This window comes from Anser brachyrhynchus (genome assembly GCF_964034855.1).
Source record: "Anser brachyrhynchus genome assembly, chromosome: 12".
In the NCBI taxonomy this organism is placed as follows: Eukaryota; Metazoa; Chordata; class Aves; order Anseriformes; family Anatidae; genus Anser; species Anser brachyrhynchus.
In genome coordinates, this window is record NC_137707.1 from 2,343,022 (window position 1) to 2,360,559 (window position 17,538).

The 17,538-nt window shown below is 36.6% G+C and overlaps 1 protein-coding gene across 8 annotated transcripts in view; it reads right to left on the reverse strand.

Moving 5' to 3' along the window:
- The window catches only part of BANP (BTG3 associated nuclear protein), a 146,329-nt gene that overhangs the window by 94,332 nt on the left and 34,459 nt on the right, over positions 1 to 17,538 (reverse strand). For all 8 annotated transcript variants that reach the window (XR_013938247.1, XR_013938248.1, XR_013938249.1 and 5 more), the window contains 2 exons: positions 16,649 to 16,824; positions 3,997 to 4,236 (listed from right to left, as the gene is read on the reverse strand). Coding sequence is in view for 5 of the 8 variants with exons in the window: in XM_080552058.1 (XP_080408184.1) it covers positions 3,997 to 4,236; positions 16,649 to 16,824 (416 nt within the window). In the remaining 3 variants the exon portion in view is untranslated. The remainder of the gene's footprint in view (positions 1 to 3,996; positions 4,237 to 16,648; positions 16,825 to 17,538) is intronic.

Here is a 17,538-nt window from a genome sequence, read left to right on the forward strand (position 1 = left end):
GGATAAAAGAATGGGCATAATCTAGAAAAAATACAGCAATGCAAAAGGCATTTTTAAAGTGGAAAAAAAAATAAAAAAGAAAATACTAAAGACATTCTGTATTTATAGTATACACTTTCAGTAACTGCAATGTTTATTTATATAAAACATTCTATATGATGACAAAAGTCTGCAGTATCTCATAAAACAGATCGACTGGTGAGAAATATTAGAGCTAACAGCTTGCCTTTGAGTTGCAATTTATTACCTTTCCTCCAATACTTAAAAGCATGAGGATGCTTACAGAAGATGGAACAGAAGTGTGGTACATTTGTTCTTTACCCTGCACTGTTATTAAGATCAAAATCTTCATTATAAGCAAATGAGAAGCTGAAACAGTAGTGAATTACTGTGATCAGAGGATTTTACATGACAAGTTACAAGTTGCTTAAACTGACCCAACGCGCATTATGTTTGGGTTATGTGCATGGATATATATATACACATATACATACGCTGATTTAAGCGGCATACTCCACACAATCAAGCGGGACTCAAATGTGTTTCCTATTAAACAAATGTGGGTGGTCTGCCTCTCCATCTTAAGCAGTATTGTGTCAATGAATTTCGTAAAGCAACATAGTGCTTAACTCTATTTGAACAGCTTTCTGAAGAGGACGGAGCTGTATTTCATTTTTCTGTCAAAGTGTATTAACATCTCTTTCAGTTAGTTAAATAGAAAATGGTACCGTCTTTACTGGAAGCAATATTACAACACAACAGAAATAACAAGCTTCCGTTACCAATTTCTTTATATTCTATGATTTTAAATGCATTTGAAAAAATGAAAGTTATGTGCCACATGAAACAGAATATGCATCATTTACTTTGTAATTAAAAATGAGACTTTGACATGAGATGTTTTCAGATAATACTTTTGTCCTATGCTATTTCAATAACAGGGGTTTATTCTGGATGAAATAAATGCTAACTCATGAACTGAAGTCTAGAAAAATTCACTCTACAAAGCAGTCCTGGAAGCAGACAGGAAAATTCAGCAGAATAGTACTAACTTGGCTATAACACTACTCATACATCTTTCTGTCCTTTACCACAGTGCCCTCTCCTTTGTGGGTATGTCTTTTTTTTTTTCTTCCATTTAAAAAAAAGATCATGTCCCTAACATTAGAGTTATTTCAACATGTATAAATAGTTCCCTGAGCAACAGAGAGTATGGAGCCAACAGAGGATCTCTGGTGCCCAATAACACAACGGAACCATGGGCACAGCTTTCCTTAACATGATTGCTGAATGTATCCCTCTTTCCTCCACGCAACCACTCATTTTGCATTTAATTTCTAGATACCGAGCTTCTCTCCTCTTGTCGAATTTGGCCAAAACGGACAAATATGTTAAACATGATGAGGGAGAGTCTGCAAAATAAATAAATGCAGATGCAAGAGGCCTTCACAGAAATGATGCGCTAACAGCAAAGTTACACAGGGAATAACTAATATTTTCTTTTCATTTTATTATTTATATTTTAAAAAATAAGGACTAGTGATAGATTGTTTTTTTTTTTTTCAAACTCATCTGTGGAGATTGCTATAAAATCTCAAAAGGGCTAAATCTGTATTTTCTCCTACACAATGAAAATTAAAACTGCTGATGTTCTTATATTTCACCAGAAAATGTCTATATTTTTAGTAAGGCTGAAATAATGAGCTACTTAATGACATATAGTGTGTTTAAGTCATTTTGGTTTCTTGCTTAAAAACTTTCAATACCACTACCACCCCACAAGCAAATTTATACCACAAATGAAAACTTCTACTTCAAAAGATAAACTTTCATCTCTCCTGCGGTAAACCCTACGCAGTACATCAAGGATTTTTCATAAACATACATCTCTTCATTCTCTTAGCTTGTGCACATTATTCAAAATATTTTCTATTAAATATAGATTTGGTTGGTGTTTTCCTTCTAGAAAAAGAACAAATACCTTTCCACTGACAAACTTAAAAGAAACCTGAAACAAAAGAAAAAAAATCCTTTACATTGGTTTGTGCTTTGCTAGCTATGATTGGCAAAGGCAAGGCTGATGACATTAGATTTTCATTTCAGCTTATAATTAAATTGCTACTTTGATGCAACTTAAGTTAAATTTATTTAAGTTTAAAATAATACAGAGTATGACTGCTCAGTGCAAAAGGAAACCCCATTGTTAGGACAACAACATAATTTAGTTCCCATTCTAGTGCTGCACTTGGGTTTCGGTACAATTTATGGGAGAACTATCACCAATAAAAACCAGATGGTCTGGGGACCGATAAAGCAAAGCGGACACAACATGGCAGGGCTCCTCTCACTACCTCTCTGACAAATGTTAAGGATGAAATCGTGGCACAGCTGAACGCAACCGGAGTCCTGCCACTGAACTGACCAGGGCCAGAACCTCACCCTTGAGGGTTACGAGGCATCCATACGCTCACTTGCATGGCAGCAAATTCCTACCAAGGCTTCTGCAACCAAGTGTCATTTTAACTGAATTACTCGGAGTGATAACATAATACACATACATTACTACAGCCTGGCCTTCTGCTGCAGGTATGTAAAGACAAAAACTGGCCTAATGCAACAAAGTGCATTGCTTACTGCCCGTTAGTTTCCCTGAGATAGTCAGCAAACCACCAGAAATGAAAACAGGTCAATTGGACTCTATGTCTTCAGCTCAGTTCAGTGTAAAGAAAGCAGAGCAGTAGCATCATCAAATATTCTTCCATGTAACTATCAAACACATTGCCCTAACAGAAGCATAAAAACAAAGCATCAGATTCTTCAAACACCAATCAAAATAAGCTCTCTGGCTGTGTTCTTAAGCCTTAATTGGCATTTCAAATTGGCAATTGCATACAAAACACTTCAGTATAACAAATTATTCCCTCTCTACTAATCCATTGGTGACCTACATAAGATGTGACTATAAAGAACAAGATTTACTGGCATATAAAAATCTAGTTCAAGTAGTAATGTTGGTCATTTTTAGACACTCAATTCTACACTAACATTTCCAGTTCTGTTTCCTCTACGCAGCACGCATAATAAAGGTATCACACGAGCTGAAGATTTGTGTCAGATACTTGGATGTCTGGGAGGCCTTCGCCTACATCCTTTGGTGTGAAATATTTACACCACAGCACAGGGAAGAGACTTGGCTGTCCTCATTAACGTATTCACTGAGTAATCCCCTACTAGAAACCACCGTATCAGAGCGAGATGCATACATCCAGATTCTTCTTCACTCCTCACTAGGGGCTATGCCTACTATATTCTATATGCAAAACACATTTAATTCCTTTCAAATTGCCAAGAATTGCATCTGCAATATAAGTAATATCTGTTCATTACTGCATAATAGCTTTAATAAGCAAAAAACTCAAGCACACTGGAACTACATTAGCACTGTGCTTTATCAATATGCACTATCAATTAGCACTGTGTGCTAATGTTGTTATGAATCCTCAGACTATGATACTTCATCTCTCCTTTAGAAGAGACTGCAAATTTCCTCCATCTCAATGTCAGCTAGTCTTCTGAAATAATACACAGAAATTAAAAGAAACTGAGATGCAGGACCATATTATTTTGAACACTTGAGCAATATCTAAAAATAATATAACTGGTTTTGTTTGTTTGTTTTTCTTTTAAGACCTGTTCCACTTTAGCCAAAGCAATATTTGTCAGCTAGATTATTTGCTACACTTGATGTGCTTGCAGCTGGTAGTTGCAAATAAATCTGAATTCAGATTTCAAGATCGAGGAATTTCTGGCCCACAACAAGCTAAAATAAAGCAGTCCATTAGGACTCCTTCATAAATAAAAGCTAAAAAAACATCTGTTTGGCAACAGCAACAACAATACATGTCGCATTCTCACAAATCGTAGCATAACTGCAAGTAGCCAACAGTTTGTCTTACCTATGCAGAATAAACTCAGAAATTTCAGTATTATACTCACAGCGAATTCCGTAAATCATGAGAGGATCAAGCTGCTTCTTCCCATGCTTCCCCTGGCCCGAAAGGTTGGAGATGGCCTGGATTTCCCGATGGAAGAGATAATCGAGCAACGTCAGTGCCATCTTCTCGGCTGTGCGGCAGTTCGTGCTGATGTGCAGCATGTCAGCAGGGGTGATGGGGCAACGGACCCGCATCTCAGGATTGTTTTCATCTCCCAGCCATGTCCCGTTGGGGTAATCCTCTAGAAACAGAGATTGTGGAAATTCTAATTATGGCACAGAATGAAACAGTCAAGTTCAAGTCACAGTCAACATTTCTTAATTTATCACGAGCTCTTTCAATTTTCTTCATAGTCACCACAAGCTTCTTTCAAATCTACAATGCCTGATAGGCTCACAAGATTAGCTGTGGGTAAAAAGTTATTCTTAAACCCACATCAACAGTGACCAAAAGCAATTGCCATTAACATTCTGGCCTACAGAAGGAACTGGTGCAATTAGTCCCAATGTCTAACTCACTCTCAGATATCTTTTTTAAGTGTCTGATATTAGAAGCTAACAGCTAAAAGAGCACATTGTATTCACAACGTTCTCATGCTTTAACAAGTTAGTCATCTCCTAAATCCAAAGATTACCATAACCCCATAACATTCTCAAAGTATAGCTAATTTCAACAAGCTAGCAGCTTTGAACCACATTCCTCCCCAAAAGCATCAGATAGAAGTCAGCTTAACCGAGATTATAAATTTAAGAAGTTACAATCAACGGAGAGCAGTAACTTTTTTGATCACTTACAAAAAGAGTATTTTAAGCAAAAGCAATCATTCAAAACGTAGCCAGAGATCCCAATCACAATTTTGTTTTTCATTTAAATTTACTGGCCAGTAGTCTATATTATTTCCAAAACACACAGCTTACCATGGAACAGTCCCAGCATAAAGATAATGAATCAATCACTAGTCATCTCCCAAGTGCATCTCTCCTTCTCGTCAACGATGAGATCATTAGCAGCACAATATATTTAATTTTTACTCACTGCCAGAACTACACTTCTCTCTGGGTGTACACACATACACATTTATCTATATATATCTCTCCAGAAGATTTTTGAGTTTGCCCCGGTGACTCAGTTTGGGGCGGGGGGGAATCTATTTATTTTCAGAGAAATACACTTTTATTAATCTTCGGTGGCAATGCCAAAAGTTAGTGGATTCAAGACTAACCAGGAACTAGAATAGAGCTCATAAAGATAATCCATCACTAATGGAGTGCAGGTTGCAACACACAACATAGAATGATACGCTTATTCCAAATAAAAACAGAATTTCCAGTACAAATCTTGACACTGCTAATAGGAACTGGGAAGAACAACATCCAGTACACTATTTCAGTGTTCACTGACACAGACCATTTGGATTTGATTTCTACATTTGCTCTTTGTGGAGTAAAACACAAAACTTCCCGACTTCGGAGTCACTCAGTCCTTCCACAGCAGAGCTTTATAGAATTTTCTTGCCATTTCACTACTTTCAGAATGGTAAAAATGTGAAGGGAAAAAAAAAAGCCACATTCAATTCCATTATCTATCTTTCATGAAATGCCTTTAAAGTGGAGTTTTATGGTATATACAATGTCACAAGTTCCCATTTTCCATAACCTTTCTAGTCACGTAGAAGTGACGCAATTCCTACAGATGAGCCCTTTTCTTATTGAACAGGACCCCCAGGCAATCAGCATCTTTGTTTCCAAGAGCAGGTATAGGTTAAGCAGCCTACATTGTACTAGACTACAAGCCAAAAATATGCAGTAAAATATAACATAAAAGCAACTCGAACACAAAGAACACGTTTTCAACATGACCTTCAGGTGGAGTCATACCACATGTCGGATGCAAGTTTATTGCAATGAATAATGACAGTAGGAAGCAAACGTTGGATTATGCAATACCGACGTATCATTGAAAATAATAGATTGTCAGCTGCAATAACGTGTAAGAAAAAATATTTATCACTGATACATGTAGCAGCTAGCCCCTCAAACTTTTTTTCTGTTGAAATCAGAACTTAATGCTGTTCTGGATATATTTTTATACACTTGCACTTTTATATATATGTGTGCATATATATATATATATATATAAAAAAACTTGTACCACCCTTTTTATTCTCAACTATGTGATAGGGCACGCTAGTGGTTTTCTGTTCACAGTACCAGGTGCCATCTGAAAAACAAGGTGGTTCCCATTAATTACGATTTGTTCTGAATGCCACTGTGTCTGGCCTCACCACAAGTCTGGTTAACGTTATCAGGGAAAATAACATTCTGTTCCTGAAGACAAATTCACCGTTTGATAAAAATTTGGACAGAGCTGGCAAGCAAAGATGTCACTGGATAGAAGTGAAAGTTTTTCCAAAAAAAAAAAATCTGGGAAGCCTGCATAAAAGATTGTACTTGCCATCAAAATCTTACTACCTTACCAATTCACGCACTTACTATTAGATATAAGTTACTAATACTTACGGAACACCTTTCATTTGCAATCCTGTTTAACAAATGCTATCAACCTACATGAACCAAAGATTTTGCTAAATAATCAGTTGGGTTTTTTTGTTCTGTTGTATTTTTTACTGGCGCCAAGTCCAGAACATTCTGTTTTTACCACATGCAACCATTCTTTTTTGTTTTTGCTAGCAGCCTGGAAAAAAAGACACCATCTTGTTATTCTGACCTACGAACACAGGCTCCACATGAAATTCTCTCCTGTATTTCAATCCTGCTTCAAAAGCCTCAACTGAAAGCTCCCTTTTGCCTCTACATCCTGCAGCAGAAATACAAGTTATCTTTTTTTGAAAAAAAAAAAAAAAACAGCTTGTGTGAAATTACCAGTGTTCTTTACACATATCTACTCATTGTTTACTCCAACGCTTCGATTCAGCCCAAACTAAACCAGTTTGAATGTCACGTTAACTCATTTTCCTATGTTAGAGTGCAGTCTTCTAAATGAAATTCTTTCTGTCAAACTGACTTGTGAAACAATAGCAAAATGCTGATGGTAACGAGAGACTGATGATTCAGAAGAGCGTGGTAACCTAACAAAAGATTCTGACTACTATATGTACGTGCAGTCTTTTCCCCACCTCCCTCCTTCACATACATTTTAGGTCACATATACAAATATATAAGTAACCATCGCCCAGGCCTTAAAAGCTGAGATTCAGACTGCTTTAAAATCTTTTTTCTTTTTTTTTTTTTTTAAACTAGCAGAACTTGCATGTAAAGTTAAACATGGTTCTGCTGTCTCACTGCAGCTACCTGAGTGTGCAAAAGCTAAAATACTCTTTATCATATAAGAAAATATTATTCATACCAAGCTGTCAACACATCTGGCACTTGGCATACAAGCATGATGAGATTGACACCAAAAATAATGATGAGAAGAGGAAGTACAGTGCCAGTTATGAGGGAGGCAGAACCACTCTGAACAAGTGGAGTGGTACAGGAGAAGAGAGACTGGATAGGGAAAGAGACAAAAAGACATGGAGTTTGATGGAAGTTCACTCTGAGCAATTAGTTAGTATATAAAAATACTATTGATTAAAGCGATGCCATCTGAAGCTTCTAGCACTCAAACCTCCTTTTATGTTTACTGCCATGGTTCTTTAAGTGAATTACCAGGCATTATATTAAATATCCAGATAGAATCTAGATGAGTCAGGTTATTTAGTACATGCACTGTAAGAGTCAGATACCGAGTCAGGACTCCACAAGGCACTGTACAGCCACACACAGCACTACAGCTGCTTCTACTCTTTAGAGACTACCAAAAGGCAAATAACATATGAAGAGCTGGGGAGGAAGAATACAGTCAAATAATACACTTTTCTTAAAAATCATCAAGCATAAAAGCACACGTTCATCTGCACACCAGTGTGAACATACCCCTTTTTTGTTTTGCCCTGCAGGATTTTTTTTTCATTTATTTTCCTAATGGCCTCGTTATCCCACTTAAACTCTGGAAAGGAGCTACACTTTGTGCCTATGTGCTATGAGGAAAGGTACCTCCTTGCATTTCTGTCTGCCACATATTGTACCATCCAAGAAGTGGCTCTTGATTGTTTCTACTTCAAGTGTTAAAAGTCCTGATGTTTCTATCTGATTTGCTCTCTGTACTCAGAAACTCATTTCAATGACAGACAATCTAAGTTTCTAACTCCTTTTCACTATTTTTCCAAGATCTGAAAATTTGCCTTTATCTCCATTCTGCCAAATCCAGACTAGTTTGCTTTTCAATGGCATTTTCAAATTATTTTTTTTTACTGTATTAAGTCCATTTCTTTTATCTCACAACACAGCTGACCATTCCCGTAGTTTCAGCAAGCACTTGCGAGGAGATGAGAGGGAGGAGGCTGGGGCTGCTACGCAAACAAGCACCATTACAGAAACAGTACAAGGGAGCTTTAAGGTTAGTATCAGAAACCCTATGTCCAACGAATAATAGCCAGACAAGAGTCACTGTGGATTTCGGGCTTGCTTTATGTGTGTTTTCCCATGTCGGGAGGTGGCAGACCCTTCACTGTTACTCACGTCTTTCCACTGGGACACGTTCCCCTAGTCCGACACAGGAGCACTAGCGGTAAGACAAGAAGCAAAGCTAGGCTCCGCTCTCTCGCTAGGTGTTGTCAATCATTCCTTTAAAACAAAGAAAGACAAAATAAAACACCTGCCCACATCAATATTTGAATTAACACGTTCCATTCTTCGGCGTAGCTGCGTTTATTTTACTAGCAAGGCCGGGTGCAAGCCTCGCATTTGTAGCAGAGAAAAAATGACTCTGCTGCAGTAGAAAGGCAGAAAAAATGACAACCTCAAAACAAAAATAAACCCGTTTCTAGAGAAATTAAGTAATATTTTGGCTGATGTGCAGAAGACTCAGCATCTTTTTAAATAAACTTTTGTCAATTAGATTGAGTCATTTGCCCCTGCAAGAGTTCATGGGGTAGTGATTAACTGAGAGAATATGGGGCACAGGCTTTATTAACTAATGATCATTAAATAGTTAAAAGCAGGTTTAGGCAATAGAGTGACAATCATGCTATATGGTAACATCCAAATCTACCCCTGTGACTTCTAGCTTGTACTAAAAAAAGTAAAAGAGCTAACTTTAAAGCTACGCTCACCAAAATCTCAGCACAAAGAACAACTGAGACACTGGGCTGTGGCAATAAGGAGGGTGCAACACATGCATCCGTGTCACATCTGAAAGCCCAGGTATAAAACTGGAGTTCTTCACCCAACTTTTCATAATGGAAACATAAGAGAAACTTAGCTGGAAGAAGCTCACACGTGGCACAAAGGGTTTGGTTAACAGAGACACAGTTCCAGTTAGCCTCTAACCGTTCCTGGTTGGAGGAGTGGTATGCTATGCCATGACAGAGTCTGAAAATATATCCTGCACTCATGTTTTCTTCTGTTTTCTTTGATACACAACACACAGCAAGGAAGCACATACCTGTGCATGTAATACCAAAGCATGCTTGTCTCAGCAAGTGCTATGGTGTGCACAGAAGCCTCAGCCTAACATCAGTGAAATGTTTGTTAAAAACAAGGTCTCAATTTTAGTATATGGTTAAATCTGAGAGAGAAATAGGAGATAAACTTGCTGTATAATTCATGGCAGGCCAGAGAATTTATTTAACAGAAGTAGAAAGTACGGACTATGTGATCAGCTGTCATTTAAAATGATCAGCTAAAAAAAAATAGGATAAAATTGAGGAAATTAAAATCCATGGATTTAGAAGTTGGTTTTAAACCCTTAGAGAAAGCGTTTCATGTCAGCAAATCATATCTAATTTAGTTTCCCCACTTTGTTCGTTGCCTCTTTGCTATATTTAACTTCACACAGGGGACCAGAGTGTTAATGCCAAACATCACCAAGAGAGACACCTGAAAGAAACCACAATTCATGTGGTTGCTCCCAACAATCCTAAGAATCAAAGCAATTCAATTTCTACAGTTTTCTTTGGCTTTAGAAAGTCACTGAAGTTCTTGAGATCTGATCAGTGTCTTCACACCAGCAATATATAATATTGTTTTAAGGTGTTACATGTTTGCTCTGAGAACTCATTCCCATTGTCTGTATCTGGTCATAAGGAGCCCAGCAGGAAGAGCAGAAGTGCTGCAAGTGATACTATAAAATACAGGATTTGATCTTAACAGTGAACTGAAAATCCCATAGACTGATTAGTCTTGGCCACTTAAAAGTAGCTGTTTGGAATCACACTTGGAAACTTGTGAGCTCTATTTAATACTACTATTGTAAAATAACGATTGTAAAATAACCGCTTCACATGCAAAGTTGAAGAGACAGATTGTGACTAAACCATTTTCTTTGGAAAAAAGTATTCATCCTTTAATTAGCACAGATCAGTTTTCCCTTCTCCAAAAATATGTTTACATTCTACTTCTAATTTTTGGATGGTCTTAAAATGCACTAAAAGAATGTCAAGAAAGCAGATATGATACAAAACTATCACATACGGTGCCAAGCATGTCCGTTTACCACGTGCAAAGTTCACTGAACCAAATGCTAAATGAATGGATCTTGCTGTTTTATTTATATCAGTTAAAAACAGCTTTCAAGGAGCTGCTTAAGAGCTTTTTACATACTTGGACAGTGTGTTTCACATGCTAAGGACAGTATGTTTCTTTCTTAGTAATTTCAAAGTCTTGGCTTTAGCTTAGACATTTCAAATAAGATTCGCTTTTAAGGCAGCATAGTAATGCTGAATGGGGCATTCTTATGCTACAAAGATGAGAGGTCCTGCTTTCTTTCATATTAAAAATAGGACAGTAACTCTATTGTCAAAGAAACAGATTTAAAAGGATAACATAATGCGAATTGATGTTTCAGCAACAGATGCTCCCCTTGTCTGTACAGTAGGTCACAGACCAGATATTTTAAATGTTACCATACTCTGAATACGTAAAAGAAAAATGCTATTATAATATTCCTTATATCTTGAAAACCCTTATATCTTGAAAGCAATGTATAGCACTAACCAAAATAATGCTCTCATCCTAACTCCTGGAGACAGGTGTGCAAGTATAGAATAATCAGTGCCTTCAGATAGCTTATTATCAGAAGTATTTAACATTTGAGCTTTGTTGCTAGACTGAAACAGCTGTTTAAGTTACCATTTTTTCTGTACATAAACTGCAAAAAAAATTACAAAAAAAAATACAATTTCTGTTTATACCAGTATTCTAATGGGAAATTTTGAAGAGCAAGTCCTTGCAATGTTAACCAAAATAAAATTCAAAACCTTCAGAGGAAACAGAAAACCATCCAACCACCACAAAACTAATTTATTGAAAAAAATAGTAAATACTTTTGGTCATTATCCATTCTTTACTTTCTGCTATTTGCACAGATTTAGTAAAATAGCAAAACTACTCTTTAGCACAAGCTCAAGAGTTATCAGAAAGAGCTCTTCACAAACTTGTGTGATCTTTTACGTATGAATACCATGCAGTTCAAATGAGAAATCACAAGTAAGCAATGACCACACTTTGACTGTTTCCTATAAATCCAAGTGCACAATAGTCTTAAATCACAAACAATTGTTGTGGAAGGTACTATGTAAATTAAAAAAAAAAAAAAAAACACAACCCTGAAATTTTATAATCCCAGAGTAAGGCAGGAGAAATGGGTAGATTACAGAGGTGCATGGGTAACATTCAGACGGTAGGCACCAACAAAAGAGAGGTAACAGCACAGTGATACCTTACCCATTGCTAAGTTTTCTGTAAATACCATGGGGAAAAGGCAATGTTATGAATAACTACTGTGGACAGTAATGCATATATAGCTATAATGAGCTCCTCCTAAGGAAGAGAAGTGAAGAAAACACAAAGTCTTTGTAAGAACATTGCGAGAACAGTCTGTCATCTACAATTGAGCAAGTGAGAGTAACCCTACACCATGACTGGGAGATGGCAAAACAAGGCCTTCCTTCACAACTAGAGTGCCACGGAGCGGCACAGGATGCACGATGATGTCGGGGTTAAAATGACAAGTTTGGAAAATCATAGTTCTAACAGCTTTCTGAATATAAGGCCAGAGAGGAGGCGGTATGGTAAGTAAGACGGGCGGTAACTAGAACTTTGGAAAAGCAACTGTTATTTCCACCTCAGATGTTACCTATTAAAGAACATGAAAGGTTCCATTTAAGTGTTGATCATTTGAAAAACCTACTCTCCATTCTTGACAAAGCTTACTTGCTCATACTTACTCAATCTTGCTTTTCTTCACCTAATGTTAACAGTCTGCAGTTAAAAACTTCAGACAAATATATTTGAGAATGTCAGAATATTTTTTAACAGATTTGTGGTGAGTATGAAAGTGCACATGGCTGCCAGGTTATAGCTTAGTCAACTGAAAACCAACCCGTGACAGGATTACTGCCACATACCAGTACTAGAAAATTCATTAAAATCAGAAAATAATATAGGTACTTAATATCAGAGGTTTAAAACTTCTGTAATTTAAAACTACTGTGGATCTAATGTTCTTCTTGGTATTAGTTTCTGTGGTAGAAGACAAAAATCCAGAAGAACGCAACACTATTGGAACCAAAGTGTTCATGAAGAGAGACTATACACGAGGCCCTACTTACCACGTAATCACCAAGACTGATACCTTCAAGAAATACGAAGACCTAAAGTATCTATTCACAAAATAAGTTCTGTGTAAGAACACGAAATATCAGTTGTAGCATTTTAGGTTGGTGAAATCCAATCCAGAGTCTCTACAGACCTTTATAAATGGACAAGAATTCTAGAAAGCACAGAAAAATTGTCTCTCTCAAAGTAACTAACAGTTCGAACTTTCCCTTCTATTCACCACCCTCAATATGTAGGAAGTACAACATCTGAAAACTGAAGAGGCAAATAGGAAAACAGCGTCACCACATCATTAAGTCACACAACAAATTCCCATCCAAGCATTCAAAAAAAAAAAGTCAGCATGTTCAGTGTATAAAAGTTAATGGCTCTCCCACTCCAAAACTTCATCAATGAACTTAATGAAATCACTTCCCCTATTTTCACTTTTCATAATTCATAGTAAATTGGAGGGTGCCTATGGCCTAAGTCACACAATTTGGCCTGCCTGAGAAGCATCACCTCCATTCCAATCACAGGAAAACAGATGGATAAACTATTTAACACACACAACTAAATGATTATAAACACAAATGGACAAACGTGTTTGTGTTTTTTTTTTAAACAGTTTCTTAAGACCTACAACAGCTGATTACAAAAGCAGCATGTGCGGAGACACAAAGCCCAAATGATAATGTTTTTAAAATGTTCTTCATTAATCAGTTGCTCATTGTTTTTAAGCCTAATTAGAAAACTCAACATACAAAGAGCACAACTTTGTTTAAACTGTAAATAAGCTGTATCAAAAACTACAGTGAAAACACACTCACGTCAAAATTCACTGCACTTTCAAAAAGAGCAAAATACACATCCATCAGTTGTTGACAGTTCCTTGAAACAAATCTTAGTGATACATGTTTGTTTCTTATTCCATTAAACGAGAAAGATGTTTAATCCATGCTGGGAACAAAAAGTTAGGACAATGAACAAGAAAACTTCCCTAAATTTTTAAACACAGGTTTCCTCCAGATTGAAGAAAAACCTTACAGTACCTCAGGAAACATAGAATGAAAATGATCGTTTTCGCTATTTACATTGTTTTCATCTATGAAGTCTTTTCAGAAAGCCAACCTCTGTCCAAGTTGTTAGAAGATACTTGCACAGTAAAGTATTTTGTTTAGAAGTTCGATGTGTCATGCTATAACTCATATTTGGTTTTATTTTTTCCTCCAGAAAACGTTTATGCTAAAGCAGAGATGTTCATGTATTTAGAAAAAGGCTATTACACAAAAGACTTCCAAGAAACGTCGGAACAACACCAAGAATTGGGCCCCATGCTTCTGTATTAATTAGTTATATTGCCTTTCTATTCCTGAAAAAATAAGATTTTCTAAACTACCAAACGAGATTAAATGCTTTTTGAAAACAGCCAGCAGAGAGCAAATGATGCATTTATATAAATCTATTAACTAAATTCGGAAAATACCCACAGGTTAATGCCACTTTCAAGGTCAGCTAAAGACACTCTAAATATAGCTTCGTTTTGCTTTCTAGACACAAGACAACAAGTGGGATTCGTACTGAGAAAAGGGCTGAAGTACGCCGTTCTCATCCCCTCGTATTTTAGGGCCAATTGAGATTCCTTTGAGCAACCCAAAGGCATTCAGAATTCTTTCCCAGACAACGAAAGCAAACTGATGGGTGCTGTAAGTTTTGCCTTTTACTGCTGAAGAAAACAAGTCTGCACAACAGACCTATTATTCTTCATCACTTCCTTTATTAATAATTTAATTTGTGACATACTGCAGGCTAGTTTGCTTAGCATTCCTTCTGTGCAAGCGGTCCTCTCTCATCTTCGCGAGGGCAAGAAGAGGTAAGTGTGGGGGATTACTAATCTGATTTCTCAAAGCATTCATCAATCTCAGAGAGATTTCTAATGGATGACTGTTCTAAAGGTCTGAAGAAAAATCAGATCTGAAGACTTTAATGGATTAGCTGTTTCTGCAAAATTTACATATACAACAATCGTATAAAACACTAACATCACATTTGTCTGTGCAAATCTGTGCCAAACAACCAAGTCAAAAAGGGCATTATAAAACAAATACCCTCCTAATGTTAGAAACTTTGCTCCTGACATAGCTGATGCAGAGCTGTATGAAATATTAACAGACTCCACAAAGAGTACATTTCATATAAGAGACCTGCCATTTGGGAATGAAGGTACCAAGAACACTCAGTTTCCACTTGGGATATTCATTTGCTGAATAAAATTACGTGAACATTCCTCAAATTTTCCTGATTTTAAATCTAAGTCAACACAGGCAGTGTAGATCAAGTATGATTATCCACGTGAAAGTTGCAAAGTATTTTCCCTCTCTAGAAGCATACGGTTTTCAACCTCACACAGCTTTAAAGCTACAAAAATAAACCTTAAAGAACAGTTCTGCTATATACTGAGCTATACGTATGCTTTATAGTGTTACAAATACAGCATATTCCGATGTTGCTGTGAGTATCAGACTTCTCTCAGAAATCCATCAGATTTCATTAAAATTTCACAAAGTACATTTCCAGGAAAACAGAAATCTTGATAAATACTTACTTCAATTTCCATTAAAATAATACAGGATAATAATTTGCATTACCTTGAGCAGCATCTGCACCATAATAATTTCATCATTTATATTTGTGCTATTCATCCTCCCTATCAGTCATATTAAAGCACCAAAAAATAAAAAATAAAAAATTTGAAAACCTACTTATTCATCCTTCTCTCTGCCTTCTCCAAAGAAATATATAATGTGCTTTACTGGTCCCATTACTGGCACTCAAGCACAGAAAGCAACAGCTATTTCCGAAGATCTCAGTGAGCATGCCTTGCAGCCAGCTCCTATAACCAGAGCGTTCTGAATTTACATTCCACAAACTAAGGAACAATGCAAGGAATAGTTAGACAAAATAGACAAAACAAAGAGGGTCAAAGAGCCAAAAATATTGCTAGTAATGTCTTCTGACTGCTGCTTCCACTTGACCAGTACAACTCTCACCTTCCCCACACTGGTTTCAACAATTTGGGAGAAAATAGGTAACTAGAAGACAGCTTGTAAAAATGAACATTTTAGGATTTCCCAGTTATCAGACATCGATCAAAACTTCACCACAGAGAACTTCCAACTATTCCCTAAGCCTGTGAAGCAGATACTTTAGACTAAATCCATCTGATTGCAGAAAGCACAGAATAAATTTCTTCATGTGATATGTTCAAGTTAATTGTAAAACAATTTATCGTAAGTTATTTTCATCTAAAATTCAGCGTCTCTTATCCCATCTTGTTTGTGACTGAAACATACTAAGTAACATTCATTTCAGTATTTCCAACCACGTATAAGGAAATATCTTTATAAGGCTAATCTAAATTTTTTAGATTTCACTAAATGTGATTTCTGTGTCCAAAGTCCTAAAGTAGAACTTTCAGAAAAAAATGGATACTACACACTATCCTGTTGAGTATTCATATGAATTTCCTTATAAAAATTGTTTACAGTTGCTAAAATAACTGCTTTACATTAGTAAGAATTATAAGAGTGGACTTGTATTACAAGTTACAGGAGCAGATGGACTAGTAGGTACTATTTCCCAGAGAAGGCATTTGTTTTTCTGTAACAACATGGTGATAGGAAATCCTACAAGGCTTCATGTCTTAATTAGAAGGGTTTAAAATACAAAGCTATGCTGTTATAGTGAGGCAAACTTATTTTAATTTTACAAGTGATTTTAATTAACTATTCTGCCTATAAAGCTGGTATAAATATATATAAATATATATATATTAATTCAGTTTATTAGTCAGTCCTATCTGATGCTTGTTGTACTGCCTACCAATGCAAGGTTGGATTTGTGATGCAATCTCTGAAGCTCCCAGTTGAATCTTAGTTCGTTCCCCCACCACACTGACTTTGCTCAAGTAGCCTTATACTTAGATTAGCATACCTTCAGAGTTCAGTGTAATAAGGGTCACATTGTTCCCGATACTTTGGCTTCCTAATTGTCCACTGTTGGAAACTGAGTCACTGGCCTCAGAGCCACTCTCTCCGTCTTCATTGTGACTGTCGTCATGCCCTGGGACTTTCACCACTATTGTGTTCTGCCTACGTCCAGGAACAGCACTAAGGAAAAAAAAAAAGTATGTGACTTCGGGAAAACATAATCCTTGATCAGGAAAAAAATCATTATAAGGGAATTAAAAACACTATCTGACAAAATTAATTGTATTATAAAAGAGTATTCCTTTAGCAAGCCTTCTCCTGTTTATAACTATGGCCTATCCAAAAAAATAAAATTGAAGGAAAATAACAGCACCATCAATAGAAATTGATGCAAATTGATGCAAATTGTCCCAGCCCCGTGTGCAAAAGTTAATCCAATAGTTAAAACAAACATATTATTTAAGAAAATTGTCTAACCAGCATCTCCAGTTCCACTTAATTTAAAATTTCCTTTAGATAGTACAGAATTTAACAAGCCTCACTCAGCTGCTGTGCATTCTTTATTCAGTTGGTTAGAAACTGATATTGGCACATCCTCAAGTGATTATGCGTCCATGTAAAAAAATATGTAGCTATAGGCACTCTTTCAGTTGTCAGCTCTTAACTAACACTGAACTAATCCCAGATCCTCCAAAACGTTCTCTGCACATCAACAGTGAAGCATTGCTCTGTATCTTTACTGCTGATACGGGGTCTCCCCAGGCAGCACTGTCAGCGGGATGCATTCAATTAGAACCTGAATTTATTCTATTTCCACCACCACCATTGCTTAAAACATTCCTCATTTTCCCTTGGAATTGCTGCAGGCTGCTACTGATCTGTCAAAGGAGGGAG